Source organism: Balaenoptera borealis (assembly GCF_965194805.1).
Source record: "Balaenoptera borealis genome assembly, chromosome: 2".
Classification (NCBI taxonomy): Eukaryota; Metazoa; Chordata; class Mammalia; order Artiodactyla; family Balaenopteridae; genus Balaenoptera; species Balaenoptera borealis.
The window spans coordinates 55105540-55123339 of record NC_138867.1 but is presented as its reverse complement, the minus strand read 5'-3'; the positions used below and the strand labels follow the sequence as shown (position 1 = coordinate 55123339).

General features: G+C 41.2%; 1 protein-coding gene and 1 long non-coding RNA gene across 18 annotated transcripts in view; one reads left to right on the top strand and one right to left on the bottom strand.

Annotated features, from left to right (window-relative positions):
- Positions 1–17800, top strand: part of LOC309619442 — a 670492-nt gene that overhangs the window by 47139 nt on the left and 605553 nt on the right. The window lies entirely within an intron of this gene.
- MAST4 (microtubule associated serine/threonine kinase family member 4) overlaps positions 1–17800 on the bottom strand; it is a 569187-nt gene that overhangs the window by 146824 nt on the left and 404563 nt on the right. The window contains exon 1 of one of the 17 annotated variants that reach the window (XM_082373003.1): positions 7527–7618. The exons of the other annotated variants lie outside the window; for them this stretch is intronic. Within the exon in view, the coding sequence (XP_082229129.1) occupies positions 7527–7564 (38 nt within the window). The 5' untranslated portion in view covers positions 7565–7618. Of the gene's footprint in view, positions 1–7526; positions 7619–17800 lie in introns of those variants that run through there. 17 annotated transcript variants of the gene reach the window in all.

Below are 17800 nucleotides of genomic sequence, written 5' to 3'. Positions count from 1 at the left end.
TGGCAGAAATGTGACTAGAAACAAGATCCCGTGACTTCATTGCTCATAGAGTCCTTTACAGCTGCGGCTTGAAATGACCCAAGTGTGGTCACGTGCCACCATGTAATTGTTGGCTTCTCAAAGATCCTCCTACAAATGTCTAACTAGATCAAGGCCCAGAGACTGTAGTTTGCTGGGAAAGATGAGGGATATTTGCTGAAATCCAGATCTATCATATAGAAGTTTTTCTAAGTCTTTTATCTCACTCTTTCCAGAGACTGAAGTCACAGCTCTGAGTATGGATTGAAGCTGAGCTGTAAGAAAATATATACGCAATGGAATATGGAACACAGAACACTCATAAATCCTTTAGAATATCTGTTGAACCCTCGTATTCATGAGAATCCCTGATCTCCACACAGGACATTTCTAATTGAACGATGCCCTTGCTCTATTCAGCCTAGTCCCCACAAACTTTGTATGCCATCTATGAGGTGGCATTTAGGTGACTCCAGGGGTTCATCAATAGCATACTTTGTACCAAAGGGTAGATATGGCTATTTATCAGTGGTCATTTATGAGCCCGCCAAGTACTAGCTGACGGAGGGGAAATTATCAAACTCAAAAAAAGCTAAAAAAAAAAAAAAAAAGCTAGTGCTGCCCAAGGTCACAGCATGGAGACTCAATCTTATTTCACATACAAATCAGATCAATTGAAGATGGAAATGCATAATACATTAGACAAACAGTTTCAAGCCTCGATAAAAGTAGACCTTGGAATGTGCATTAACGGCAGTTTGCAATAAGTAATGTTTCACGTTTGAACATTAAATGTGTTGAGGAGAGAAAACAAATAAAAAAATATCCAATTGCTTTCCTGAAATATTGATGACAGCACAGTAAAAGTTCAGAGCAGTAATAAAACTCCAGGAGTTATTTGCTCCTATAACAGTGTCTTTTACCCTATACCTCGCCCCTGCTGCCTGCCTCCCTCTAATTCCCAAGTTCCACAGAAGGAATTTTGATTCTTTTAGAAGCTTTTCATCCTAAAGCATATGCAATGTTCATTCCAGACCTGAATCTGGCAATGATATACCCTCCTGTCATTTTTTTTTTTTTTTTTTTGCTAGAGAAAATATGGAACACCAGACCGCCAATCTAGCAATAATGTACCATGTGATATGAGAGTCACAAACTTGGAAGGAACCTCAAGTAGACATAAAAGCTACTTGGCACTATGTATCAAAATTCATAAACATGTTCACGTCACTTTGGCCTAGAAATCTCTCTTCTGGGAATTTATCCTAAGGAAATAGCTCCAAAAGACAGAAAAAGTTGTATGCTCGGATATGCTCACTGTGGAGCGCTTTCATTCAATAAACCTTTATTAAGTGCCTATTATGTGCCAGGCACTAGGCTGGCACAAAGTCTGTGCTTCAAGGCGTTCACAATCAGCTGGGAATTCAGAGAAGTATACACAGAATTATGACATGTTGGGATAAATGCTAACGGGCCTGTACAGAAGCACTAGAAACATTAAAATGTGCTGGAATAGGAAGGCAAAGAGTCAAGGAGGACTTTACAAAATTTTAGATAATGCTTTTAAAATTTATTCCCAATGTTATTTTTAAAGACACAGGGAATGTTAAAATGTTTTAAAAATCCCTTTATTATTCTGTAAAAAATTCCTCAATACATTTTTAAAAATAAAAAATAACAAGAAAGCCTAACAGCCCTTAAGAGCTTTTAGAGGCCCTCAATCTTTCTCTCAACCACATGTGGGAGGTGGGGTGTAGCCATCGATTGCTAAGTCCTCACTGGGCACATGCCACCAGTCTGTTCCCCGTCTTAGTCTTCTATTACACACCAGGGTGTCCTTCATCAAAACTGCGGAAGAACCCTGAGTTCATTTGGCTTAAAACACAAAACAAAATAAACCCCCAATTTTATCACCCCTGTGAGAACTTTCTCTTTCAAACAGCCCAGGGTCGCTGCAGAAAACTCCTGCTGTAGGAATCCAGAAGGTCCTTTGCTAAAGACAGCATTTATAATGTGTTATGATTTTTAGTGTATTTTGAAATGAAAACAATTCCACAGTTTGAGGGGCTGTGTTGGGAAGCTTTTGAAGAAGTGTAGGTTGGACACACCTACTAATTCATTGGGCGAAATAATTCAAACTAAATTGGACATGCTGCAATCCAAAGAGCAATGACTTTATTTACACTTGGATTAGAGAAAACTCTATTCCTGTAACGTGCGCGACACCCAATGCAAGTCCAGGCATGCTAGATCCACATCAGGGTGTGGGAGCCATGGAGATGCCTCTCTCAGCATGTTCTGGCCTGAGTCATGGCTCAAGGTTTGGCCATACTCCAGAAGTGGGCAGGGGCTTTAGAAGAATCACTAGAGAAGGCCACCCCAGAACCGCCTTTCTTTAAAGAGTGCCACAGGAAAAGATTGCAGTTGAAATAATCCATGGAAAGAAGGTGAAATGAACATTTATTGAGTGCCTATAGTTGCGAGGCATTGCCCTAGGTCCTGGTCTGGTAAAGATTTTCTGTAGAGGGCCAGATAGTACAGTACATGTTTTTGGCTTTGCAGGCCAGAGTCTCATGTTACAACTACTGGATTATACTGTTGTAGTACCAGCAGCCATAGACAATATCTAACTGAACTGGTGTGGCTGAGTTCTAATAAAGCTTTATGTATAAAAACGAGTGATAGGCTGGATTTGGCCTATAGAATGTATCTTGTCTATCCCTGATCTAAATGTTTTACAATTTATCTTATTTAAGGCACAAAAAAAGATTTGTTGGCTATTCTTCCTACATAAAGATGAGGAAACCAAGTATTAGAGGTAAGTTTACCTGCCAAAATCACATGTCTAGCTTGTCACAGAGTCAGAATTCCAACCAAGGTCTCCCTGCCCCAAAGTCTGAACTCTTTCTACTATATGAACAGGGTCTGTTAGGATAAATACAGATAAGGAAGAACAGCCAATGTGAAGGAAAGAGAAAAAAAAGTCAAGTCTAAATACTTTCTTTCATTTAACATTAACCAATCTATGCCCGACTATGACAGCAAAAATGCTGGTAGACAGAGTTACAGGTAAAACATTCCTCCCAAGAGAAGCTTCTGGAATATTCAGTACTGAACTCCTTCATAACCATAAGGGAAAAGGAAGCAAATTCTGTATTATAATGTGTCAGATTATGGCAAAGCTATAAGGTGGTCACACTCCTAGAATTCCAAACCGTCCTGAGAGGATTTTGTAAAATAACCTCACTGATATTCACATATTCAGTAATTCATTCATTCCATGCCCAGACAGCACACTTTATAAGTGCTTAAAAAAAGGACATGGTACTTGGAACTTCAGGAACTTTGAGTTGGAGGCAACACACAGCACTAAATAGTTAATCACCTGTTGATATCAATTGCCACTGAGTATGAAAAGAAACTATAGGGGTGATGCACACAGCTCAGTGCCTGAAAATCAAGAGGAAACAGGCGATAAATATGAGTGTGCTTCTTCTCCTGGCTGAACCTTATTCAAGGTTCTCCCTCCTCTTATTCCCCTTGAGAAATGAAAGATTCTGTTTTTAACACCGTTGTCCTAATTTGGAACCTGGAGACCAGGTTCCAAGTTGCTTACTAGCTTGAAACTTTGGTACCTAAGCATCAACTTCCTCATCTGACAATGAGGGGGGTTGACTAGATGTTTCTGAAGCCTCCTCCAAGTTAAGGCTTCTATGAATCAGTTTTTTAAAATATGATTCTGTAATGTCCAATTTAAAGTACCCTGGATGAAACTTAGATGTCCAGATATTTTAATCCATGACATAGGTTTTTTTACATCCTTTGAGTAAGAAAACGTTTCAATTCTAAAACCACCTCCCTTAAAAAGCAGAAAGTGTCACTTAGAGAGTTGCACAATTTATTTCTGAAAATTAAATGATGATTTTCCCCAGAGGACAGAGGGGAAAGGAAGATGTGGAGCAGATGGGTTCATTGTTCCCCTATGCAGAAAAAATATTTCTACACCTTGCAAAAATATATTAATTGGCCTGCCATCTGGCAAGCTTGCTCACACACATAAGGGATAAAGTTTAGATCTTGAGGTTTAACATTTAAGCCTGTGGGGAGATGTTAATTGGAATCTGAGTTAGCAGGAATATTTTTAAAGGGAACATTTCAAAAGAGATCTGAATATAGGTGGAAAAAAACAGAACCTAAAATGTGAGACCATCCAAGGTGACATCACAGGTACCCATGGCCTCACTCCCACTCTGCACCCCAGTGAGCCGGTGTGGACACTCCCACAATTAGGTGAGGCTGTGCATTAGCAGAGCAGCTTTCACAGCATGATTTTGAATGCTTCCCCACAACTTTACAAATAACCCCCCACCCACCCATATCTTCTTGTACATTACAAATATTTTTCAAAATTTCCGGAAATCTTATCATTGTAAAGGTGGGTGTTTAAAAGAACCTCTTTAAGGGAAAAAGAAAGCTCATCAAACAGGAGGTTCAATAAAATATGAGTTTTGTGGTTGTACATGCACACGCGTGCACACATACGCCCAGAAAAAAACACATGGAAGGATAACCCCACCCCATATTTTTCATGGTGGTTATATTTGAGCACTAGAATTTGGGGTCTTTTTTTTATGGCTGTTCATATTTTCTCGATTCTTTGTCTTAGGCATAAGTTTAAATTTTCTTCTCAAAGCTATATATATTCCACTGAAATTAAAATATAATGAAAAGACATGATAACTTATTTTACAAAGCAAATGAAGTATCTTGAATTTATCTTTTGTAAAATGCATGTGCTGGTCTGTCTTCACTTTCACTGAAAAACTCCATGCTTCCTTCTGGATCTCTATATTTTCCAACAACCATAATCAATGTCTTAAATCACACAGCTTCCACATCTTCCACCTCATGGCTCTGTTTCCTTCCCCAGTAAACAACCCCAAATTATTTATAACTATTTCCTGCTAGTAGAATTTGTTTATCTGGTTTCTTAAAACTTCTTCACCTATGTAGCATCAAAGGGACTATTATACACTAAGACTGGACCACACAATTTACGTAGTTAAAGCTTCTCTTTCGAGTATCTCATTCCGATGCCTTTTCCTGGTACCTACTTGACATTACCAACCATGTCATCAAACTATGTGTTAACCATCTTCCTCATCAAAATGATTTTTTAAAAGGATGACACAATGTAACACCGTATCCTGGCTGGCATCCTGGAATAGAAAAAGGACACTGGGGCACAACTAGGCAAAACATAATAAAATATGGAGCTAATTTTTAAAAGGCAGGGGGTGGACAAGGGAGAGCAAAAGAAAACATCTTATTCTAACCCTTTATTAGCATGATCAAACAATCAAAAAGGACCTAAAACTTTCTAAGGTTTCTAAGTTTCTAAAACTTTCTATATCCTAATTGTGGTGATAATTTGTCAAAATTCACAGAACTGCACACCTATAAAGGATAGTTTTACTGTATGTAAACTGTATCTCCACAAACCGTGTCAAAAACAAAACAAAACAAAGCACGTCTAGCTGCCTGGACTTTTTCTAGAGTGAGTAAATTAAAGTGGTAAACCCTGTGTCAGTACGAATCTGGATTAGTGGCCGTGAAAAACACCTTCTTCAATATTTAAAAAATAGCACCTGAAGGAAAGACTTTTTTTTTTTACTCCATCCTTAGTAAGGAGCAGCCATTTCTCAAAAGCAGCTCACATACTGCACCACTGAGAGCTAAGACATGGCCAGTGAAGGATTTTTGTGATTTAGAGAATTCTGGATGCAATGTTTATGCCTTTTCCATGTTGTAGATTGTTCATACTTTATTCTCATACAGTTGTTTTAAGCATAGCAAAGCAGTCTTAGTTCTCTAAATACAATGATCTTCACAGAGTCTTAAATACTTAAATATGTATTTAAGTCTCATCAAACATCTCTCTAAAAATGTAGTTAGCATTAGCATATTTGTAGTTAGTATTAGCATATTCAAGAGAAATTACTGTAGTTTTAAAACGTGAAGAAGAAGCCTGTAAGCAATTCATCTCTAAAATCCCAACAGCTCTTTCCTGGCATTCACACTGTACCGCCATGTAAGATGCAAGAACTTTTGTCCCTTCTATGAAATGAACTATATATGCTCTACTACAAGATCGGCAAGGATTTTGAGATGAGTGCATAATAAATACACTCATGTGAATGCACAGGATTTCATAATACGTAGAGAGAAATCTCAGCAAAATAAGCATGGGTGCAGTGTAGTGTTATTCATTCAAAAGGCCTGTAAGATAGCAGCTATTCAGAGCTACACCATAAGTGAAACCTCAATTTCTAAAGCACAAGCCCACTCAAATACCATTATAAACTGTGATACTTTACAATGGGGAAATTACAGGAGAATACATATACAATTTCCACTAATGGGAAAGAGAATCAGCAGGTGGCATTTTAAAACAAAGTAAAACCTACTTCTGTTTTTCACTCTCTTCCCTCAGACAGCAGGTGGCATTTCTATAGCAAAGATCAAGATAATCAGGGTTCAATATTCCACAAATACCTTTGAATTGCCAGGAGGCTGCTGTATGATAAAAATTAAGTGACTAAAATCTTACTTTACAAATATTATTTTCAATAATTAGAATATTGTTGGAGCTGTATTTCCTTTGGAGGTAGGATAGTGCAGTTACATCTTTATCTGGATTTACCATGTACTACTGGTAATTTGGGGACAATTAATTAACTTCTCTAAGCCTCAATTTTTTCATCTGTATAACAGGTATTACATATACCATTAAATGAGACAACATACACCAAACTACCTCAACAGATATTCTTCCTCTCCCTCCTCCTATGCTGATGTTGGTGGATCTCCTACTGGTTATTACACGTTACCGTAATTATCTGTCAACATCACTTTCTAACCCCATTAGACTGAGCTACTTGAACAAAAGGACCATGGCATATATATCTTTGTTTCCCAGGTGATAATCATAGTCCTGGTCACATAAAAGGTACTCAATAAATATGTGGTACATAAATGAATAAATAAGGCAATGTGATAAATCCACAGGCTTTGCCCACAGAAGTCAGACAGAGTCAAACTAGGTTATTAGGTTATCAGGTTCCAGAAGGTGATTCAGCCTCATCCATGAGCCACAAAGCAGGAAAAAGGATCACACAAAGATACATAACTCATAAATAAGCCCCTCCAAGTATTTTTAAATGTAATCAACTTCCCATGTTTCAGAGGTTAATCCCTCTTGGCTTCTGGTTTCTCTATTTTTTGGCCCAGTTTATAAACATTTGACTTCTCTTTAGTGCTTTTAAGGCAGCCAAAGACAAGGAATTGAAAGAGAAGCTGCATGGCCTTCAGGACTGGGGGCTGCCCCCTCTCAATCCAATCCCTAATACATCTTATGACTAGAAGGCAAAAACAAAACAAAGCAAAGCAAACCAAAATCATTCCAGTCTAGCATGCCTTAACATAGAGTTTAAGATATATATACACACCTGGAACTTCCCAACAAAATCCATAAATGTTGGGCCATGAATCCCCTCCAAACATGTTAGTTTCTTATTAAATAGATTTGAAATCAAACCTGTTAAGTGGCTGAAGGAGCAGCTACAAGCCACTGCTTGTGGGACACACCTAAAAGAATGGAAGGTTTGAAAAGCGAAGCTTGTTTCCTCGGCTCCAGGCTGGGCATTTCACTTACATGGGAACTAGAAAACTGGCTTAAAATGAGAACTATAATCTTTCTGGAACAATAGGTCATGACGAGCTTCCTTAATGCCAAAATAAGTGTTCAGAAGTGACTTCTGCTAACTGAAAGAAAGTGTAAAGGGCATATATATTTACTCTGGCTTGAATACAACATTTCTGAATATGTCTATCAGTGCCAAGAGTCAGAACGCTTTTCTTTATGGATTTCAAACCTGGGACCCATTAAATGGAATGTTTGTATTCCTCCTGAGGAATGCCATCAGAAAGTTGCATCATATTAATATCTAACCAGTTCAAGTATTTGTACCTTTTGATCCCAAGATCACCCTAGGTCTTACATGAAAAGGTAGAATAATTTTAAGGTTAAGTCTCAGAAGTTAAAATAAACCACAATTTCTCTTGTTTAAAGAGTTTTTTGTTTTTTTTTTAAAGAAGCCATCAAATGATAAGTAATCAAGAACAATTTCAGAGAAAACTGAAGTCTGCCTGCCAAGAGGGCATCTTGGCAGTAGCGATGCTGGTAAAAATGACATCAAAATCACTAAGATCCAAGAACTGCACTGAAGGAAGCAGAGCTCTGATCTCGAGCCTGGATTCCTATGTTAAGGAGGCTTACAGAAACCACTATTGATTTTTCACGTTAAAAATCCTAGCTTTCCATGGCTAACTTATCTAAAATTGACAGGAGTCATCTACTGAGAAAGAATGGTACATACAAAGTTCACAGGTCATACAGTAAAAATGAGGTAACTTTTATTCCTTACTAATTCTGTGGTCCAAACATCTAACCCCAGACATCAAATCCTAAAACATACAGGAAATTATAATTCATAAACATACTGGCTCATTTTGCAGAATCCTCATCAACTATGACCTAAAGCACCCCTGAACTATCCCATACTCTACCTGTCCCACCATGGCCATTTGAATCAAAAATTAAAAATTCCTTTGCTTGGGGACCTATCGTTTATGGAAAATGCAAATTCACAGCCATCCATTCAACCTGCCAAGTCAGGTGAGTGTGCCTATCAGCTGTCTTGCCACCTGTCTGCCCTTTGGAGCAGTTAAGCAAGGGTAGGCTAATTTTACTGTGAACTATTTTTTGGATTAGCAAATAATTTGTGTTTATATACGTGGGTCTAGAATGGAGAATACCAAGAGGATAAAATTAACCTTTACCTAGAAAAATAAACTATCTGACGTGGCTTCTATATCTCCAATGCTCAGTGTCTGACGTAGGTAATCTACTGGGAAAAGTCTTCAATTTTTGTATCAGAAATCTTGACATTAGCCAAGTGAAACTAATATTTGTACAGGAGTTATATCTCAAGTTCCAAGATCAACAAGCCACTCCAGATCAGACTTAAGAAATAACATTACATAATAGTCACTTAATGGCCATTGTTTTACAGAAACAAAGGTTTCATTTACCGTATTTCCTAGAGTGCTTTATTCAGCTAGCAGCTTTTCCCATGACAAACATACTTTTTCCCCTTAACCCCTTCATCTACCTGTAAAAGTAAAACATTTAATAACTATAATTTCTAATTAAAAGATACCCATGATATAGCACTTTAAAAGATAGGAATATTAAAGGGACATCGGTGATTTTTACGCAAGCCACAGGTTCAGTGATATTCTTCAGATCTAGTGGTTAAGAAATCTGGCAGTGGCTAGATGATGTAATAGTGACTCTCAAGAGAGATGTCGTAAGGTCCAAGTCAGGGTCCTGAGACATCAACATGCAGTGTAATGTTTAAAATTAGACAGAATAAAGCATGGCAAGAACAGCTTCAGCAAACACTCACAGGGCAAAATGGGCCTGGTGGATCTATCAGTTTTCCTCCCTTTCTGATTCTACCACCCTAGGAGACTTCACCAAGTTTCACCCGTTCCTCATTCCCTCCACCCAGGTGATTCACTCAGAACCTAAAACATTATCTCCAAAAGCTATCTCCTATATGAATTTCCATGTCAGGTTAGAAAGTTTCCAAAGACATGGAGCTCCATATAGATAGATAGATAGATAGATAGATAGATAGATAGATAGATAGATATAGATAGATATATATATGGATTTTGCCTGCAATTAGTTTCCCAAGAAACCCCAAACTGTAACAAAATCAGAATCACTGATAAATGTAAATTCCGAAGTCAGCAGATTGTAGAAAGTCCCCAGGTTCTATAATAAAGCAAGTGATGGAGGAGCTTAAGATAAGATAAACCTTAATGACTGTCTATTCTTCTTACCAATCTACTTTACCTTCAAATGTTGATCAAAGCCTAAATCCTCTGCTTGGGCCTTTTTTCTTTAAAACAAAACAACATGATGTTTCAGTTTGATATTGCTATAATTACCTCTCTAACAAACATATCCAATAACCATTAGTGTAGCTAAAACTCCCACTGGTCTTCTCATGCTATTAATAAGATTTAAGGTCAATATTTTCAGAATTTAAAGCCAAGTTCACAAGGGAACTTTCCTAACTACCAAGATAGAGGAAAGAAAATAAAGTATCAGAACAAGTATTAATAACCACGTGAACTTCTTATTTAGAGATATTCCTCTAGTTACAAAATGTGCCACGGGTCACTAAAACCAAGTGTGCTGCTCGACATCCAAGGCTTCTACCAGTGGAGGTTGACTTTGCTTTTAATAAATGGTTTTACACACACCCTGTGCCTACTTTCATCCAGGTAGCCCCAGGACCATTTTATTATCTTGGATCTCCTATTAACTTTCAAAGGGATTACTCAGTTACCATGATGTCACTCCCAAATGACTAGGTTACACGTAGTGAAGACAGCTCAGATTAAAAATAGCTTTGTGCGTGCTTACTCACACTGAGAGATGGGTGTGCTGGAGAGTGAGGCAGGGGCTCAGAGCCTCTAGTCCTGAGCTCCCTGAGAAACCAGCCTATTTCCATCTCAACCTATACAAGGAGGACGCTCCCAGAGTCTTCCGAATAAGGCCCTACCCCAAGCTTTCTCCTCCATGAGCTGTCTCCACACAGGAGAGATTTCTCAACCCCAGCGTCTGTCAGTTTTTAGCCCAGAAGGCAGATGGTCTCTATCTTGAGGCTTACGATTCCCCTGTTTTAAAAGTATCACTTGGGCTTCTGATAACAGGATATATGCGTAAAGAGAAGCAACAGAGCCATAAAAGCATATAACATTCACCCCCCTCCCTGTGAACTTACTGACACACATATACCCCTTCCAGTGTCGACCAGGTAGAGCAACAAACAGCCCATGCGTCCCCAGGGAGCATATGCTCCATATTCTAAAGCTTTGTTTTTAATGGACTTGTTTTGAAATCTACTTTTTAAGGTCTCACACATTTTTCTCTCTCATTCCTTTCCTCCTCCCTCTTTCTGCTTCTCTCTCCCCTCACAAAAGACCTACAAATTCAAGGGGCAAAACAAATGACCTGTCATCTCCTGTTGTAAACCTCCCACTAGAAGCGTAAAGCAACATTTCTGAGATGCGCATATTCCGGCTCACATCCTGTGCATCTGGCCAGCCTGAAGACCCGGAGAACACGCTGCTCTGGTGTGCACCAGCCAGGCTCTGCACACAAGTCGCTCAGAGAGCTGCTGGGAGCTCCTAACCTGGGGTCTCAGCGTTCTCCTCTCCCCCAGGGGTCTCCCTTATTAGGCTGGGGGAGGGGTGCAGGAGTGAGGGCCTTAGGCACCAGTGCCGACGTCAGAGCTAACTAGAGACAAGATGAGAGGATGACAAGATGAGAGGATGACAAGATGAGAGGATGACAAGATGAGAGGATGGAAGGGCGAGCCCCGCAGTGATGGGCAGGCCTGTCCCACCTGCGGAAAATGCAGTCCAGAGCCTGAAGAAAGGAGAAGGATGAAAGGAAGCAGTTATGAAACAGGCCTGGGCAAAGCGAGGAGTGGGAGGAAACGGGTGCAAAGACTCGGGGAGGGGCAGAGCCTGCAGGTCAGGCGTAGAGAGGACGAGAGCGCGGATGTGAGTGCCAGGTTTCCGCCGCTGGTGGAATAGGCTGGAGGGGTGGGGTGGACCGTGTACCCTCCCTCCATCTGTACTTGGCTCAGGTTCAGGCTCAGGCAGAGTCAACGAGGGGGCAGGTAGGGGCTAGAGACACTCGAAGCAGCTCCAGCTGTAAACATGTCAGAAAGGAGATACTCAGGAGACCGGGGAAAGAACTTGAGCTTCCAGAGGGGAGGGGAAAGGAAGCTGTCATTGCCTATTTGGGTGATGAAGCAGACAGTAAAGTGAGCAACACTGAGTAAGGGGATATGATTCAGGGCAGAGGGCCGACAGGCCAGCTGCGAATGTGCAGAGGCTGGTGCACAAGGATGTGTCGCTGCTGTGCTTAGTGACCCACACAGGGTGGTTGCCACCCATGGTCTCCAATGCCTCACTTCACTCCTGCTGTCCTGGCTCCTCACGCCGCCCCGACCCCATCCCTCTGCTGCCGGGGTTCACGCTGAAGTCACCAGGACTCCCCAGTCGTCAGACACAATGCACACCACGCTTCATCTCTGTGGAGCGACGGTTGATCATTCTGTGGGGATCTCTGTGAGAACACCCTGCTGGCTTCCTTCCCTCTTACGGGACTCTCCTCCACGTCTCCCTTCCGGTTCCTATCTGCATCTCTGCCCACTCCTAAAATGGGGCATCTTTAGCTCTCCCACAGATTAATCTAACATATTTCTCATGGTCCTAATGAGGACTCCCAAGCCTATTATCTCTGGTCCAGCCTCCTCGAGTGCCCCGGACCTACCATCCAACTGCCTGCCTTGAGGCTCCTTCTTTCTTGCTGCAGAGCCTTGGCTGTTCCCAGATGCCTGCTCCCAAAGTCTTCCCGCCGACGGCTCTTTCTCATCCTTTAGATCTTCTCTTGAATATTACCTCTTCAAAGACCTTCCCCGACCACGTGATCTAAAGCAGCCCCCGCACTGTCACTCTCTCTTCTCAGCTCCTGCTTACAGCCTTCAGAACACAGTGACCACCACTTGACTTATTTAGATGTTGGTTTATTTGTGAGGCCCAAGCATTCTGTCGGGTTTACCTCTATATCCCTGGCCCAGCACAGGACACTGGTGCTGTGGGTACCGGCTGAATGAAGGAATGGATGTTCCACGGTACTCAGCACACAGCAGGTGCTCAATAAATGTGGATGAAGGAGCCTCTGGGGACACAAGGGGCGAGTACAAGTACTTGCATCTTATATGTACAGGTGATTCTCCATTTCCCTGGTTCCCCAAGTAAAAACCCCCAGGGCCATTGTGGTATCTTTCTTCATCCCTCAGAGCCAATAGCTCATCACCTTCTCCCAATTTTATATCCTTAATATTTCTCAAGGCGTAATCTCACCACATTCTTTGCTCAGGCCTGCAAAACCTTTTAGAAAGGCTACCGCAATAACTTATTCATTGGTTTCGAGGTCCCACCCTCTCTTCTCAGACCTAAACTCCCCAAGTGCTGCTAGACATGTCTCTCTCCCACTGGATAAAGGCCAAGCTCCCACAAATATCAAGTGTCTCAACGCTCCTCCTCAGTCATTACCCACTACTCATCCCCTTGTTGTAATGACAGTAACCGTATTAATAGTTAGGGTTTATTAAGGCTTTTCGATGTGAGTCATTGCATTAAGCATTTTATACACATGAACATATTTTAATCTTTATACCAATCCTACGAGACAAGTAATTTACTTGTCCCTACTTTATAGACAGAGCAACTGAAGTCCAAAGAAGCTAACTTACTCTATACAATATCACAGAGTTAAGGTTCGAACTCAGGTAAACTGGCTTCAGATCAACCCTCTTAACCATTGTGCTCTATTATACAGCCTCTTTAAACTTTATGCTCCAGCAGCACTGAGTTATGCTTCTGGTTTTTTATGCTCCAGCAATGCTGAGCTATGTCTAATCCCTTGAACTCTGTTGTTGCCAAGGCCTCCATGTCTTCGTACACACCATTTCTTTCACTTCCTGGGAAGGTCTTGTCTTCCTGTCTGATAAATGCCAACGTACCCTTCAAAACCTCCCCAAGGTTTTCTATCCGGTGCACCTCCCGGCTCCTTTGTACCTGGTATATACTTCTTGATTGCCCCGGTTTGCAATGATTCATCTGCATGTCTTCACTGAAGGCATGCCTATGGCTTTCAGCTTTGGGTCACAGTGCCCAGGCAAACAATAGATGCTCAATAAACATGGATTTAACTGGGCTTTCTGTAAAAGGGGTAAGTATGGGTTAACCAATACCTAACATGCCAGGGCAGGAGAGAAGCATATTCCATGCTTTTTAAAGACATATATTCATGCTCAAAACAAAAGAAAAACTCACCAAACACTACAGATGTTTCTGAAGAGAAGATGCAGTGTGCATAAAAATTCAATGCATTCTGACAACTACAGCAGTTAAAGATCCCTGAATGTACCTGCAGTTCATTGCAACTGCTGAGTAATGTGAATTTAGCAAAAAACAAAGCAAAACCAAAATAACCTTTTATCCCAAGGTTCTCAGAAAAATACATTTGGAACCTCTCTCAAAGTGATGAACTGAGTCACAAACTACCCAATGGCCTGGGTAGGACTGTATTGACTTAGATGTCACTGAGGTTTGGACATTATCACTTAAGCCCAAAGAAAACATGACAGATTTCTGACCACTGAGGTTAAAAATCAAGCATCTTCTAGAGTCTCTAGACTTCAACAAAACTAAAAGCGCACTTCAAAACTAAACAGCAACATTTATAAATCAATGGTAGTCCTTTCTTTACAGTGAGACATAGAGGAGATATAAGTCAAAGAGAAGTTTGATCCCTTCTGCCTCGAAATTTTTAATCCAACGGGAAAGGAAAAGATGTTACAAACAAATAGTAACATAAAGCAGGCAGACTAAGTCCCATCCTACCTTGCAAGGGGATCCTGAAGTGAATGGAGAATCTGCAGGTCTATGAAACTCACAGCCTCTAAAACATGCAATTCTTACTTCAGTTTAAAACAACACATTTTCGTTTAAATACCCTGTTTATTCAGCCTAGATTTCTGTCCCTCAAAGCAGCAGGTGAACGGCTGTATTGAGACTACCCTGAGGAAATGAAGGAGGGGGAGAGGTAGGCAAAGCCCATCATAAAAAAGGAAACATTACCAGTGGAAATGTGAGCTTTACAGCAAAACAGCAGACAAAGTCAGTGTACATCCAGACCACGCAGTGCCTGCCGCAGTCCAGGCGAAAAGGAATGAAGGGAACAACATTGTCATCGTTGGGACGCGGCACAAGTAAGCCAGGCTTTCGGTGCATCAGGACCTGTTTAAGAGTCTAGGCCTCAGAGTCAGTCTGTAGGTGCCTTTCCCCAAGAACTCAGGGAGTTATGGGCCCATGCAGGGCTTTGAGTTGGAAGGGAAACCTTAAAAGTGTTCCCATGAGAGGGCAAACCAACAAACCAGAGCCATGCTAAACTGGCAAGGTAGATGCGATGCAGCAAAAACCCAAAGTCCTCTGTGTTGACAATTTCTACCATGAAATGGATTTAAGGGAAGAGTGTGAAACCATTCATCGTCTCTTTTGTCTAAGTGGTACCAAACATCCTATCCCCAGGAGCTCCAAGATGCTCATTCACAGGCTCAAAGCTGGACTGTACTCTTTGATAGACGCAAGAAGCTGATATAAAGAAAAGGTTATGATGAAGTCCTCTGGGTTACAATGTAATCAGAACAAGCAGCTGGGATAAAATATGCAAAATGAATGATCTGTCGAACAAAGTCAGCAAATGTGCAGAGAAGCAGCCAGGCTTGGGCAGGAGAGCTGTTCCAAGGGCTCAGGCACGTCCAGCTGAGGATGAGCGCGAGGCACCCTCCCCTGGACAGTGGGTACACCCTCAGTGAGGCTGGCAAAAGGATCGGGCTACTTGGGAAAGGAGAGGTCCTTTTAAAAGGGCAGATTTAGGGAAACTGATCAGTGCTGTAAGAAACAGGGTTAATGTGGTACTTAGAGGAGGAAAATGATGTAGAGCAGTTAAGGGAGGTCACAGAAGGGGAAGAGTCATACTATAAGCATACACTTCATGTCCTTACGAAAGGACACAGAGCCAGAACTGTTCACTGTATAATAAGAGAAAGCAACGGCCACGTACACTGACCCGGAGAGAGGGACACCTGCTCTTCACCTTCCTGAATCTACCTAATAAATAGAAAGCAGTTCCAGCCCTGTGAGACCTGTAAGTAGATGTATCTAGAGATGATCTTCAGGATATATATTTCCAAACTCCATGAAACCAGGAAATCCCCAATAACAAACAGGCTGTGACAACCTCTACTCTGAGAAGGGAGGGAAGAAATTCCACCTCCCTCTCTGTATCACTCAACTGAAGATACGGGCCCATGACCTGGGGAATGGACACAGCCCTCCCACAGCCTCGTTTGGTTGGGAAGAATCCAAGTTCCTTCAGAACCTAGGCTCTCTGCCAGTGTGAGCTGTCTAAAATGGAGTGTTCTGGGCTGGATAGATATTGCCCTAAGGCCATGGTCAGACCAGCCTGAGAATTCTTTATGCATTTGACTCAATAATACTATCAAACAGGTAGGTGCGGGAAAGAAAGATTCCAGATGCTTTTCAGTTTCAGGCACACAGGTGTGATGCCAGAGCAGACTTATCTCCCCAAGAAGTGGTTCCAGGTGAGAGTAGCAGCTGCATCACCGCCAGGGCTACAATCCCTTGGACATATTTAAGGGCTCCTGACAAACAAGTTATAGGATTTACTGCCATGAGGAGTAGGGGCCCGGTTCAGGAACAGTAAGTATCTCTTCAACTGATTCGTTGTTTGGGGGGTTTGGTGCACGGATGACACAGCCTGTCAAAAAATGACCAATACCAAGAGTGTCTCTGAACATTATAGCAGAAAAGCACGGCCACCTTATTTAAAAGGCACAACTTTAGAATCATATGGTTTAGTGGCACCAATATTGTTCAAGTTGCATTAAAAGGTAAGTATAACTTAAAAATCGATGCAATCATGCTCTCTCGCTCTCTCTCTCTCTCTCTCTCTGAGACACATACACACAAACACACACACACGTTTGTGTATGTATAAACAGCATATGTCAGGGTATTCCAGGACGCTTCTGAAAATTAAGAAATACCATGAGAAATGTCAAAAGCAAAAACTACTAAGTTTTCCAAAGTATTATGTATTTGCACTTATGCTACAAAAAGTTACTGGTATAACCAAACACAATGAACCATCTTCCTGTGTTCTTTAAACACTGGAGCATAGAGATGAATCTCCCAATCTGATAGCCAAGCATCCTGTTTATTTGACTACACCCTTGCCCTCGTGCATGTTCACGTGTATGTTCAAGGCAAGTTTTGAAGAAAAACAAAGAATCTATATTTACACAACTCAAAGGGTGTGCCCCTCTAAAACCAAAATCATGCCACCTGTCTGTGCTGGACACAAATGTGGAGAGAGGAGAAACACCTGCTTTAAAATCATTTTCTCTCACCCAAGTGTCAGCAACTAACTCTCAACTGTCTTTCACTTGTGGCATGAGCTCCACCTTGATTTTAAGTCTTTCTTCTTTTCACCTATTCTAACAAATATATGTTACAAAATGAAATGGCCGGTCTATTTTTAGAAATAAATGTCAGCAAATCAATTTAAAAAAATGCAAAGTTATGCAGACTTTTCTCTTTAAGCAGACAATATGAAACAGACAAACTTGAGTTCTCTTTGAATCGTACGTTTGCATCGTATAAAGGTTAAATATTTCATAGAGGGAAGCATCTGAAAGGCTCTACACAGAGTAGCAGAAACTCCAACGCCTGAGTGAATGAAACGGATAAATGACCAGATCAAAGAGAAGGAGAAAGTATCTCCTCCCCCTTCCCTTCTCTCCCCACCACTCACAACTCGAGGTCTGATTCTCCACATTTCTGAAGAACTCCGAAAAGCACATTCATCAGGATGACCCAGGAAAACCGCAGAGGAGGGAACACCTGAACCAGGGCCCCCCAGCAGAGTATAAACTTTTCAAACTGTCACCCAATCAACAAAACCCCAGTTGCTAAGGGG